Consider the following 14,386-nt stretch of genomic DNA (forward strand, 5'->3'; position numbering starts at 1 on the left):
ATTGATATAGGTAATAGTGTTGATATAATATACTTAGACTTCTGTGAGACATTTGACTTGATATCACTAGACATTCTGAGTAAAAAATAGTAGAAAAATATAAAATTAACATGGCACACATTATAAACTGGCTAACTGATAGGACTCAAAATGTAATTGTAAATGGGGAACCATCACTGAATTAGTGTTTTTTATAGTGGGATCCAGCAGAAATCAGTTCTTGGCCCTATGCTATTTAACATTTTTATTAATGACCTGGAAAAATATAAAATGATCACTGATAAAGTTTGCAGATGACCCATATTAAGTGGCAAATAATGAAGAGGACAGGTCACTGATACAAAGCAGTCTGGATCACTTGGTAAACTGGATACAAGCAATCATTATGTGTTTTAATATGGCTATATAAATGTGTACATCTAGGAAAAAAGAATGTAGGCCATACTTACACGATGGGGATTCTGTCCTGGGAAGCAATGATTCTGATAAAGATTTGGAGATCATAGCAGATAATCAGCTGAACATAAACTACCACTATGACCCACTGTGATGCTGTAACCAAACGGGCTAGTGCAGTCCTTGGATGCATGAACAGGGGAATCTCAAATACGAGTTAAAAGGTTACTTTAACTCTGTACTTGGCACTGGTGTGACTAGTGCTGAACTACTGTGTTCAGTTCTGGTGTCCACAATTCAAGAAAGACGTTGATAAATTAGAGAGGGTTCAGAGAAGAACTGCAAGAATGATAAAGGATTAGAAAACATGCCTTCTGGTGGTAGACTCACAGAGCTCAATCTATTTAGCTTAACAAAGAGAAAGTTAAGGGCTAACTTGATTACAGTCTGTAAGTACCTACATGGGGAACAAATATTTAATAATGGACGGTTCGGTTCAGCAGAGAAAGGAGTAACATGATCCAATGGTTGGAAGTTGAAACTAGACAGATTCAGACTGGAATTAGGCATACATTTTTAACAGTGAGGAAAATTAATCGTTGGTACAAATTACCAAGGGTCATGGTAGATTCTCCATAACTAACAATTTTTAAATCAAGATTGGAAATGTTTCGAAAAGAAGTTGTAGTAATTATTTTGAAAGTTCTGTAGTCTGTATTACACAAGAAGAGAGACTAGATGATCACAATGGTCCCATACATGATTTTTTTCATTTTCACCCCTGGTATGGTAATTGCTTGCCCAACAGTAACCATTTTGTACACAGACCTTTCTCTCTAGAAATCTGACTTTTCGTGTTTTCCGCTGTGATTTTTTTGTTAGAATATATACATTCTAGAGATAAGGGGAAGTGCCTTGTCAAATGACAGCATTTCTCTTAGAAAGATAAAATGTAAAACTGTTTAACATCTGGTAGCATCTGTCCTTATAGTCCAAACTGTGGATTAATGAGTGCTAAACTGTCATCACATTTTCAGAGAGATTTAGAAAATGAACAGAAAGTACTTAACTTCTTTGACCCAGTCTAATTTTAGAATTGTAGAAAACAGAGCGAAATGCTAAATGTTGTGTATTTAAATTATACATGGATTAAAAGTAAAAGTGAAAGACAGTTACTTGGCATGATATTTTGGCATACTATTTTTGCCATAGTGAGGTAAGCAATTTCATGAAAATGCGATATATTGTACTTTATCCTGTTAGTATCATGAATTGCAGTAAGCCACAGTGTTGAATATCCGGCTATATTTAGCTTTTAAAATGTTAAATTCAGGGACTTATGTTTTATCTATATGAAGAAATCACTGTTTGACCTTCATAAATGAATTAGAGTTTTGAATTTGGATCACTTAAAATATTCAGTTAGATTAATTTCTGCAGTCAAATTTTGCTTTATTTCCTACTCAAAGTTCCATAACTACTGTCATGATGGAGAAGTAAACTGAAGAGAATTTTTAGCTACTGCATTTATCTCCTTTGGAATTATTTTTCATTTTCTCCTCTTCCTGAGAAGTGAGATGTTGCCCTTCAATAAGAAATCATTAGAGCATTGCTAAGAAGTATGTCCAGGACAGTAACTTATTTGAGGTTCCTATTGGTGATAGTGGAGTATGGGTTAGTATTTAGTCAGACTGGAATCCTCTTTCACTACTGTAATATGAGTGAAAAGCACACTCATCTGAGCATTTTTGTACTAGAGGATAAATATTTTAGAGTTGATAGGCAGGCATGTTATCTCTTATGTCAATGCTTGGTTTTGATTGTTCCTTCATATTCATATTTCTATGCTTGCTTTCAGATCCTTTCTTACAATGACTGCTCAGTAAGATTTTTTTTTTAAACTAATTTTTAACAGAAGTGAATGACATATTGTGTGCTGTGCTATTTAATTGTGAACTATTACTCAGGATTTGACAGTGTAATCTTAGTTATTTCTCTGTTTTCTGCTCTGAAATGGATAATGGTTTATAAAAAGGCATTGCCTCAGCTAGTTTACATAAAGAGACCATTTGTAAATTCAGGACAGTCAGATTTTTCATGAATGTATTTTGTTACACAATGGTAATTTATAACTTAAAGTTAATGAAAATGTTGCTATTACTGTGAGGGTTTTTTTTACAATAGCTACTGAATATTATGAATTGCTGAATTCATTGCATATGTGACTGCTTTTTCTCCTATTCATAGCTCCATGTTAAATAAGTTTATTTTTCAGCAAATATCAACTATAATCTAGAGCAGGGGTGGCCAACTAATGGCTCGTGAGCTGCATGCGACTCCTTACAGTTAAAGTGCAGATCATGGTGCCCTCCTCCTCCACCCCCCCCCCCCCCCCACCCATTCTCCATCTACCAGACTGGGGTGGGGAGCTTGGAGCTTCTGCCCTGTGGAAGGGTGGTTGGGCTAGAAGATTCTGCCCAGTGGTCTTGGGTGGTCAGTAAATTTGTCCACTCCTGATCTAGAGGATAGTTAGTATCAGATACTTGGTTTGATCTCTATGAATAGGACACACATTTCTTCTGTACTGGATTCGACTCTGAAACCCTCTCCTCCTTAGAGGGAACTGCTTGGTAATCACCTAAAATGGAGCACCCATAAGGACTCAGAGAAGAGGAAGAAATTGTTACTCACCCTCTTCAGTAATTGATGTTCTTTGAGATGTGTCCCTATGGGTGCTCCACTACCCGCCTTCCTTCTCCTCTGCTCTGGAGTTCTCTGCAGTAGGGCTTTGCGGTAGAAAGGAACTGAGGGCAGTTCACCCGCACAATGCTATATAACAGTGTATGGAGCACAAGGCTACCTAGCGTGCATGTGTGTGCTGAACAGGCACTGCTTTGAGAAATCTCTGATTAAAAACACAGGGGGCAGAAGCACACCTAGAGTGGAATCCCAACAGGAGGACACATCTCAAAGAACCATAGTTATTGCACACTTTTCTTTTTTACTTCTACTGCTGCAAAGCAACCAGTTCGTGGCAATTGTCTCTCAGATAGACAATAAAGGAGAAGCTGTAGGGGTGTTTTATAAGTCCATCAGTATCACTGAAAAACTGTCTTCTAGAATATCACATCATGTTAATCCAACATTTATTCTGCATATTAAATAGTGGGTGGTGATTATGTATCACTTTCCTTTGGTTAGTGTTTATATCCTCCTCTTTCTTCACTGATGGGTGGATCCAAGTCCTTTAATTTCCTTCAGTTGGAATTAGATCAGGCCCTAAATCATCAGATAATTGTAGATCTTCTGCCATCCTTCTTCCCATGGGGAAAAAGTCTAGACCTGGAAGAATATTCTTTTTATTTTGACAATGCTGACCTGTTTTAAATCCTCTTTCATGTTGGTGTGTGTCCTCCAACTGCTGTCTTCCCTGGTAATTAAATGCCAATAAGCTGTGTTGTCTAGATCAGTGGTTCTCAACCAGTGGTATGCATATCCCTGGAGGTACGCAGAGGTCTTCCAGGGGGTATATCAACTCATCTAAATGTTTGCCTAGTTTTACAACAGGCTGCATAAAAAACACTAGCAAAGTCAGTACCAACTAAACTTTTATACAGACAATGATTTGTTTGTGCTGCTCTATATGCTATACACTGAAATGTAAGTACAATATTTGTATTGCAATTGGTTTATTTTATAATTATATAATATGGTAAAAATGAGAAAATAAGCAATTTTTCAGTAATAGCGTGCTGTGACACTTTTTTGTATTTTTTTTGTCTGATTTTTGTAAGCAAGTAGTTTTTAACTGAGGTGAAACTTGAGGTACGCAAGACAAATCAGACACCTGGAAGGGGTACAGTAGAGTGAAAAGGTTGAGAATCATTGGTCTAGATTGTATTTTCAACATACCTCATATGGCTTTGTGTTATAGCCTCATGATAATGACTAATATGAGGATTATGTTCTAATAATCATTCACCATCTTCACTCAGGTGACTGAAATAGCTGATTTTTAAAACTTCAGGCTTGGCATATAGCTAGTCATCTATGATTTATAGTCACTTTGCAATGTTTGTGGGAAAATGTATGAAGAAATTACCTGTTTTGTTCATTCCCTCTGAAGCACTTGACGTTGGCCACTGTCGGAAGACAGGATACTGGGCTAGATGGGCCAGTGTAGCTGTTCTTATGTTCTTAAGAAATAACTAAGGACCAGATACCATAATCCTTAATTGTGATGAATAGTACTTTTTCAAGCAGCCCTATAGTTATCACTTTCCTTACCAGTTTAAGTATGGATGGGGCACCAACAGTCTGCAGTTCTCACTTTGCAACTATTGTGGCAACCATAAGGACGATTGATTTGGGGCAGATCTGCAGCACAAAGGGAACAAAGAGCTGCCCTATCAGGACTGCTAGGTACTCCTCTGATATAGGGGGAATTTCTCCATAGGCCAAAGGCATGTCCTAGGGCAGAAAGAGGTAGCACCCTCTTCTACAAGGATTCTGAGCCAGCACAACAGACCCTGGGGGACTGCTGTTGGTGACATAGTTTGGCTGTTCTAAGTTATGCAAGGATCTGGTTACGGCTATGGTTGGGTCAAGGATCAAGGCAGGACCACCCTGGGTCTTGCAACAAGCATAGCTTGGCCAGACCCAAGGATCTGGTTCCTTCGCCCCCCTTTCCCCCCTCCCCGCCCCCCGCCATTTAAAGCTTAGATTTTGGGTGATGATTTGAAGAAATGTAAACAAAATCCACAATTATTACTCAGTGAATTATGCAGCAGCATAATCACATTATGCATGGGACCGTGCCTACAGAACATTTACTAGTAGGTATTATCAAAATAGGTATTATCAAAAATAATCAAATGTAAGCTGCACCTTACAATTAAATAAACTAATTATTTTATTATGCCATTTCTTTGATTATTTCAGTTATTTGTTCATTTACTTACAAAATTGGAAAATCTACGTTGAGTCTCTCCATCATTAATGTGAATGAGTGGACTCTACTGTACTGCCTGGACAATGTTTGCTTTAACATTGTTTTGGGAATCCACATTTTTTACTTTCATGAGTTGGGTTTTTAAAATGTGTACCTTGTTGCATTTACAAAGGTTTTCTTACATTTAACTGTTTGTTAACAATGCTTTATTATATTTTGTCACTTAGTCTTGCTTTACCACTAAGCTTAAAGTACTCTTCTACTCTGAGAAGTAACTATGTAAAGTTATCACCATCTTACTCAGTAGATATGCTATCTAGGTTTGATCCTGTACCATTGACTTAAATTAGTGCAGGATAAAACCCTCTATGCATATTTAAGGGAATTTCATCTCATAAAATTGTAATGCATATTATAAGTAAACATAATACATAATTACATACGTGTAGACTGTAGATCTGCTTACTTCACAATAAGTTTTCTCTAGTATTTTCTCCTTTTCGCACTGCAAAGTCAACACAACTATGAGAGAGTTCCAGTTGCAGTCAAGAATGTTTTAGTAGTATTAATGCATTAGCTCGAATGAACTTTGAGATCCAGAGTGAGTCTGCAGTGCAAATGGCTGAAAAATACATCCTTTCATTCATAAAATGACCAAATATGATATGGAACAATTGAGATAAAATAAACATGGAACTTCAGAATGCTATTTTTATACAAGTACTTTTCAACGTAGGAACATGCTTTAAGCACCAAGAGAAGAGGGCTGGGCTATTTAACAGATGGAAAAGTCTTGGGATCTCCTAATTCCCAGTGTAATACTGTGATGGTGAACTTTTAAGGACATGTTGTACCTAATGTAAGCTGTAAATGGACATTTTGACCTAAAATTTCTGGAAGCCCAAAATCACCAGTCATTTTTGAAAATTTAGACTTTCAAATTATATTTCTCCATGAGCATTGCTATTAATTCTGTTGCTTTGAAACTAAATGTCAACATTTTTCTAAAGTGAAATCGTTAGAATATACCTGTTATCTACACATTATGAACAAAAATATTTTGAGTAGAGCAGTTCTTATATTTCATAAGTTTAATGGCATGTGTTTTTTGCTATGTTAATTGGGAGAACATTAGGGATATAACTTGATACAACACTTCCATGAAGTATATATCTAAATCTCTATATCTGACCCTATATGTACGAGAGAGAAAATATTCAAAATCTGTTTACCTTTTGCCCTGCAGACAAAACCTGTTGCATTTGCAGTCAGAACAAATGTCGGCTATAGTGCAGGACATGATGATGATGTCCCAGTTCCAGGCATGGCCATCTCATTTGAAGCAAAAGATTTTCTTCACGTTAAAGAGGTAAGTAAAACTTACAGCTATTTTCATTATTTTAAGAATAATAATAATAGCATATGATATTAATATATCATTTTGCATTTTCAAAGCACTGTACAAACATTACCAAAATGTAAAAATGCAACAGGATTTGTAGCTTATTTGAAATATTGTACTCATTGCATATGATCATTCTGTCTTCAAATACATTGCATTTGAAAATAAAATGATTATGTTCTCTGATTGTATCACTTTTATAGGCCTTAAAAAAATCTAGTTCTGCAATCCACATGTTCAATGATGTAATCTCTGCAGGCATTCACTGTCCTCTCACTACAGGGATTTATTGTGATTCAACAGCCAACGTTACTTCTTTCCAAAGCTGTGACTCAGTCTGAAAAAATTCTCTGCCCTGTTTTATTCCTGAAATAACTTGATTGATTTCAGTTAATTAAATTATATTATATATAGACAGCATCTAAATATATTGATGTAAGCAACTGCACAGTAAATAATGTAATAACTATCAATATTCATATATTAACCTCCCAAGTGACTGCATAACCACATTGTCTGTGCCATTGGTCTATCCTTTCCCCCTGTCAGTTATTGGAAAATTTTACATAGGCACAAAGGACGTTTCATATTCACAAATCTCCCTTCCTTCTCTCACACTTGCAATAAAAAAATGTGGAAGGTCCATGTCTGAAGTAAAAGGCCAGATACAACCTTCTGTTGCTCTCTTGTAAATCTATTTTCTTATGTTATGTAAGTCCCCATCTCCCTGGCAGAACATCCCATGTTGTTTTTGCCCCAACGTGATCTTCCCAGGAGCACCCAAAATTGGAGACTTGTAACAAGGCACCCCATCCCTCATTGCTCACTGATGCAGTAGTCTTAATAAACAAACTTCTGTTTATTGAGGCTGCAGGACTAGCAGTAAATGGAAGGTGTTTATGCATTGTCGTTGTGTAATGACTTTTTGTCCAGGCTAACTGTAAGAATAACTGCTATACCTTTGCAGAATTGCTTCTTTGGTCACATGGTTGACTGCTTAGGTGATCTGCCTCCTGTGCAATTGTCATTAACTGTGGAAGAGACAGAAAAGCTGGGAGTCAGCATAAAAAGGATTGGAACAATTCATCTGTACATGTGTAAAACATCTGGAGCGTCTTTTAAATCAACCACATTTTTGCTCCAGCAGAGACAAGGAATTAAGTTGTTATTAATGGTAGTACCCATGAGGTAGGTAGGTGCTTTTCCCAGCGTTCATGGAGCAGTCATTCCCAAAGGAACTCTCAATGGGTAGACAGAAAGACAGAGATTAGGGAAAGGGAACAATAAGTCGGGATTTAAGTCCATTTTACGTTGGTGATTAAGATTGATTTTCCCATGAACACAAAACACACATAAAAGGCAGTAATTCAGATTCAAAGAGTGCACAATGAAGAAAAAAAATCTTGTCCGAAATCCTGTATAATTTATCCTATATAATATCTTCAGTGACACAAAGGGATTTACAGTAAGAATTTTGAGGGACAGAATCATGACAATACTACAGCATTTTTCACATACACCCACCATCTGGGAATGCAAATAATACTGTCATACAAAACTGCAATTTCAGTTTTAATTGACTTCACGTGTACTTAGAAACATTTAAAATTTTGACTCAGTTAGTTTACATAAGCTAAATGTTAGTGATTATCCTACACTATCCAAAGTTCAAAACTGAAAAAGACTTTTTAGTGAGATTTCCTTGTCACTTGCAACAGAAACCCCAAGAGAATGAGCAGCCTCTCTATATTATGTTATCCTCTGCACATCTAGTCCTAGCCAGGCTCAGACGCAGAGATGGATGAAGATAAAAGATAATGGGGGGGAGGGGAAGGTTGCTTAAACTTTATTTGGCCCTTAACGTTTTCTTTGAGTGTAAAGTGAAAACTCAAATCTATTAACATTTTAGCTGCAACCCTATGTAGTACTAGGGAGAGAGAAAAAATAATAAAAATGAAGTTATTGACACAACTTGAGTGGTAGCAGAAAATATACTGGTAGTTGGTTGCCTTTAAAAATGTTCTATTTTTTCCTTAGAAAACTTGATGATAGTATTTCTGGTGTTCCTTTTGTGGAGTACTCAAAATACTAAGGTATAACTATTTGCTTATCTTGGGAAAGTAAAAAGTGGCAGCTGACTGAAATTCAATATTGTGTTCATTGTTATGCTAATCAAGACAAAAATATTTTAAGAACATTGGACTCTATGAACATTTAGCTGCAAAATATGGCCATACTGAATCAGACGATTGGTCTTTGAGCTCTGGTATCCTGTCTCTGAGGAGTGATCACTGTTGCTTCTGAAGAAGGAAGAAGAACCCAATCTGAAATGAACCTGGCCAATGGTACAATTCTCTATAGTGAATTAGTAACAAATTTTACCTCTGTTGTCATCAGATTGAATTCTGTAAAAATGGTATAAGGTGATTTAAAGTACACCTTTCTATATCAAAAAACACCCATAGCATCAGAGTCACCCTTTGGTTAGTTGGTGGCATTTCAGTGCATTCATGTCTGGTCAGGATTCCCCCAAAGAAGCTGACTTTAATTCCCATTAGTGTGTCAGTCAGTACTCTTCCAAGCTGAGCCTTTTGTGAGTTGGGGGCTGCTGAATTGGTGTCCTTTCTGTCCACACCACTTTGGCCAGTGCTGTTTGCTTTTCCAGAGTGTTGGCCTCTTACAGGCTCTCACACCTTTGAACTGCCACAGACAGGATCCATGTCCTGCTGCCAAGGCCCTCTGCTAGTGTTTATAATATTGAGGTAATTTTAGCATGTTATTGGTTATGAAGGTATAAAGTCCCTTTATAAAATTCTGTTACAGTATTTGACTTTGATATTTTGCATGAATTCTACGGGCTGACTCTCCACTGACTTCTGTGTGAAGAAACATTTCCTATTAATTTAAAATGTATGGTTAACTGAACTAAAATTAATTTTGTTGAGTAACAGCCATGTTCTCTTATAACAGGGTAGTATAAACGGGGGACTGATCATATTTTAACACACTCTTGCTGATATTTAATACTTCAATTAATGCTTCTCTAACTCTTCTCTTTTCAAATTTAAATAATCCTACTTCTGCAAACATTTTTTTTTATCATATAAAGCAGATCCTTCTTTAATTTCTGTCAATGTTAAAGTCCTCATTGACTTCAGTGTGAGAAGGATCCAACCTCACATGTAAATCCTGTCTGTTCTCTAACCATATTCACTGTCCTTCTGTAGGTCTTTCCTACCTCTACTAGTTGATATCACTGGTAGATATCACTATATGATATTGTGCTATAAAGAGTTAAGCTTTGGCAGGAAGTTGAAGTTGAAGTTGCTGTGCATCCTAAAAAGATACCATACAGACCCTTACTTCCTGTTGATTCATCTGTTTTCCCATTCACAAAGATAGGAGCCAGTGGCACGAATGCAGCATTATACAGTCAGGCTAATTACCAGATCATCAGACTTGTGTTTACTTCATACATTTCTTGCTAGTAAAATAAATTAACTTAAAATTTGTCTCAGGCATTACAAAAATATCACAGAAGTGACCAAAATTTAACACAGTATTCCAAATAACAGTGTGTATCATTGTTCCATTGCCATTATATTCAGCATTACCTTTATTTTCTTTTAAAGGTGCCTTATTTGCTCTTCTAACTACTGCACGTTGGTTAATATTACACTGAATTGTATCACCTCTCATATACACCAAAACTTCAAAATCAAACAATTAACTTTGTATTGGATAAAAAAAATTCTATCAAAAGTAAACTCATACATTCTGTTCACAAATTATCAAAAACACTTGCTAGCAAACGCACACACTTCCCAGAAAGCTGAGTTTGGGACCTATCCATAAGATTGATCAATGCTGGAACAAAGTTGGTTTAATGGGTGAGTGATTAAAAAGTAACAGCATTGCTTTACCGAGCTATGTGGTAATGGAAGCTGATGTAAATATTTAAATATGAATGAAGCATGACTCCAGCTGATCTGTTCAACATTACATGTATGCATAATGTGACACTCTGTTAACTGGGGTGTATACTAAACCTAGTTGTAACTTTTCCAGTCATACAAAAATTTCATAAAATGTTTCTCAATTTTTGTCTGTGGATGTGGATATGTTACTGTTGATTAGAATATACTATATATATTGTATGTGTAAATACGATATATCAGGAATAAGGAGGGAGGGAGTGGCAAAGTCTCAGAGCACATGATTGAGCAAAGGGTAATTTTTACAGAGTACAGTTTTATATGCCAAGTAAAGAGCTGAAAGTAATTGGCTGCATCCAGGAAAAATAAGTCTCTAGAGACAGGCTTTGTAAAGTGTTAAGAAATTAAGGAAAGTGTTACAGACAATAGGAGCATAATGGAAGAAGTATCTACTGTCCACTGTAGAGACAGACAAGGGAGGAGAGAAAAAAGAATGCTGCTATTTAAATAGCATAGAGAACAATCTGTAAAATGGAAAGGGTTAAAGTTGGATAGATGGAAGGAACTCAAATTCATGGAGAATCAGAAGAATAGGAGAGTTCATGCTTGCATGCAATGGCATTTTAATTGTTTGCAAGTTATCATTATTTTTAAATGTATTTCTGCAAATTCCCAGGACTCTTTATTGCCATAATAATTTGGTGCAGTGACTAACTGGAGAGGAATTACACAAAAAGAATTGATTGCAAATTGAAAAAAGAATAAATTAATCAAGAATATAATTTTGTAATGTGCGTATTTTTTCATTTCTTTCTATCTTTAGAAGTTTAACAATGACTGGTGGATAGGAAGGTTGGTAAAAGAAGGCTGTGAAATAGGATTCATACCAAGTCCAGTCAAATTAGAAAATATGAGGATACAGCATGAACAGAGGGCAAAGCAAGGAAAATTCTACTCCAGGTAATAAAAATAAAGGGAAATTTTAAAATATCTTTGACTGTGACGAATAACTTAGGAATCATAGCTATAGACTCAAGTTATCCGATATTCCTTTATTGTTTTCTCTTAATGAATATAATTGTTAACTCTGAATATTTTGAATTAAGGAACACCTGTTAAAAATTAATAGTTTTAGTGGTCTGGTTTCACTGCTACTGTTGAGAAAAAGCAGGAAATATTGGTTAAATGAGGAGAGTGTGTCACTCTTATTTCAGTGATAGAGTTGTGCATTGGCCACACTGTAATTTTGGCTAGTTTTTGTCAGCATTTCCAATGTGAAGCCTTATTTTCAGGGGAGTTCAAGTCATGTAAAAATACAATTGGAGTTGAATCTTAGCAAACAAGGTCTTAACCTAAAAGTTCACAAAATATTTTAAAATATGAATTCATCCAAAACTCATTCTGTACTTTTTTAGCTTTCCTTAAAAGTTAGCACAGTGATGGGCACTCTTGAAATACATAAAATAGATAAACACAGGCAAACAATCTATGATCTGAAACAATCAAGATTATTCAATTAACATACATCATTATATATTTAAGGGAAATTGTTGTGATGATGTGAATTAAAAAATATCAGCCTTAACTTTTAAGGTTTGATTTTCAGAGATGAGTTTGCACAATTGTGTACACCTAATTTATATGCACATATACAGTTGTGTGTGCAAATCAGGTACTGGCACATGTGCAGCGCCAACAAGATACCTAACTCTCCCTATGTGCACATATATCACCACTGTAAGTGCAAATTGGTGTCTGCATATGCAAATGTGGTGTGCAAAAGTGCAGTTACTTGTAGTTAGTTAGCATTTTGTAATTCGTTTTCACGGCCTTACCATTATTTAATAATTTCAAGCACTAATCTTAGAATTCACAGAGAATGTTGAGATGGACTTGTTTGTGAACTGAAACCAGAGGCAAAAATGATAATCGGTATGTCCAATGGATTTACTGAATAAGAATTCATATCAAGATCTCAGTGAATGTAAGCATATCTTCCTCCTAGATTTAACTACCTGCAAAATAAATTGTTAGGTATAAACACTGGACCGATATGGAAACAAATTGACATGTATGTGCAATCCCTCAGTCTGCAAAGTGTGCACATATTTTATACAAAGTGTAAATTTATATTGAGAACAGGAATGCTGTCTGTCTTTGTTAGTGACCGACCTGATAGTTTGAGAGAGATAATTAATACATTCTAGATTTATTACTGATAAACTTCTAGATTTTAACACTGATTTCTTGCTGTACTCCAGTAAATCAGGAGGAAATTCATCATCCAGTTTGGGTGACATAGTACCTAGTTCCAGAAAATCAACACCTCCATCATCTGGTAAGTAGGTCACTAGCCTTTAGTCAACCTGTTTATAGAACTGTGTTTATTCCTTTAAGATTTGTACTACTTTGTGTTATACTTTTTAAACTGAATTGGAAAAAAGGTCTTTCTAACTTTCAGTTTTCATTGACACAGTGTCAGGTGGTTCTGTTGTCATGTGAGACTGGCTTGTGTGTGTGCTGGAGATGAGGGAATTGGATGAATTCTTCAGTGCATTTGCCTGGCTAGCTCATGAAGTGATGTGGTTGTTATCAAACCAGTTCAACTGCTATCTTGATTTCATTATGAAGTTATGTTATGATGAAATCATGGAAGGAAAATTAGGCTGGAAAAATATGGTGAAATTAAACCTTTCCAGAATTTGTGCTCTTCTAACCTTGTCTGATTTGTCAGTTGTTGCTGTTTTATACTAAGACAATCCGAGCTTTATCCTGAGTAATTCCTGATAAGTGAGGATAATCTTCTAGTACAGGAAAGAAGGTGCTGAGATGAATCAGGAATATCTATAGACAACCTGTAGAGTACTGCAGCCCAACCAGGAATGACATGATTTTATAACGTCAGGAGCTTTTATTTGCGTTATATTATTTTATTTATTTTATTTGCACAATTTTGATAGCTTTTACAAAGCAGATCCTGATTCAATTCTTGTAGATTTGTTTTACCTTGTGGCAGAATTCTTTTTAACAGATGCTGCTTTGCATTTAGAGCACCAACTGACAAATTTGAACTTAGTTTAGTTTATGTTCAAGAGCCATTAAGCAAGTGCACTTATGAGTTGCACCAGCATGCTAAGAATAGCTAGTTAATTAAAGAAAACTGGGACATGACCAGTTATCTTGAGCAGAATCCCAAGGAGTGGGGATGGGGGAGGGAAAAGAGAGAGAGAGAGTTTTCCTCACCATGTCAGTCAGTTGAAAGGAAATATTTCTTTTATATTCAAATCCCTAAACTTCCTAAAAACATTTTTGTATAATTTTTAAGTACTAAATTAAACAACAAAAAGTGTATTAATGCCTTAGCATTGTGTGAAGGGCTACGGTATTGCTGGATGTTTCATCTTTGGATGAGTGAAATAAGAGAGTTCCCTAATACTTGCAATAAGTAAGGACCTCATGTCACTCTCTAGTCTTGTCTACACAAGCAGAAAGAGCGAGTGTTTCAATCACGTTAGCTTCATTGGAACCTACGCTACAATTCACCCGTCTGAAATGATGAAATAAGCTAATTTGATTGAAAACCACACTTTTCTTGCCTGTGTAGACGTGGCTTTGTAGTAATAATAGAGTTAATCCTGATGTTTTTAGCTAATTCCACTTCAATTCCCTACTTTGATGTTTCAATAGAAAACATTGTTCTTC

The 14,386-nt window shown here is 35.9% G+C and overlaps 1 protein-coding gene across 2 annotated transcripts in view; it reads left to right on the forward strand.

The window, feature by feature from the left end:
* CACNB2 (calcium voltage-gated channel auxiliary subunit beta 2) overlaps positions 1 to 14,386 on the forward strand; it is a 340,464-nt gene that overhangs the window by 283,051 nt on the left and 43,027 nt on the right. For both annotated transcript variants that reach the window (XM_067562325.1, XM_067562326.1), the window contains 3 exons: positions 6,594 to 6,716; positions 11,508 to 11,644; positions 12,946 to 13,022. In XM_067562325.1, coding sequence (XP_067418426.1) covers positions 6,594 to 6,716; positions 11,508 to 11,644; positions 12,946 to 13,022 — 337 coding nt within the window. The remainder of the gene's footprint in view (positions 1 to 6,593; positions 6,717 to 11,507; positions 11,645 to 12,945; positions 13,023 to 14,386) is intronic.

Source organism: Emydura macquarii, unplaced genomic scaffold (assembly GCF_026122565.2).
Source record: "Emydura macquarii macquarii isolate MOO-44397 ecotype Brisbane River unplaced genomic scaffold, CSIRO-AGI_Emac_v2 contig_2422, whole genome shotgun sequence".
Taxonomy (NCBI): Eukaryota; Metazoa; Chordata; order Testudines; family Chelidae; genus Emydura; species Emydura macquarii.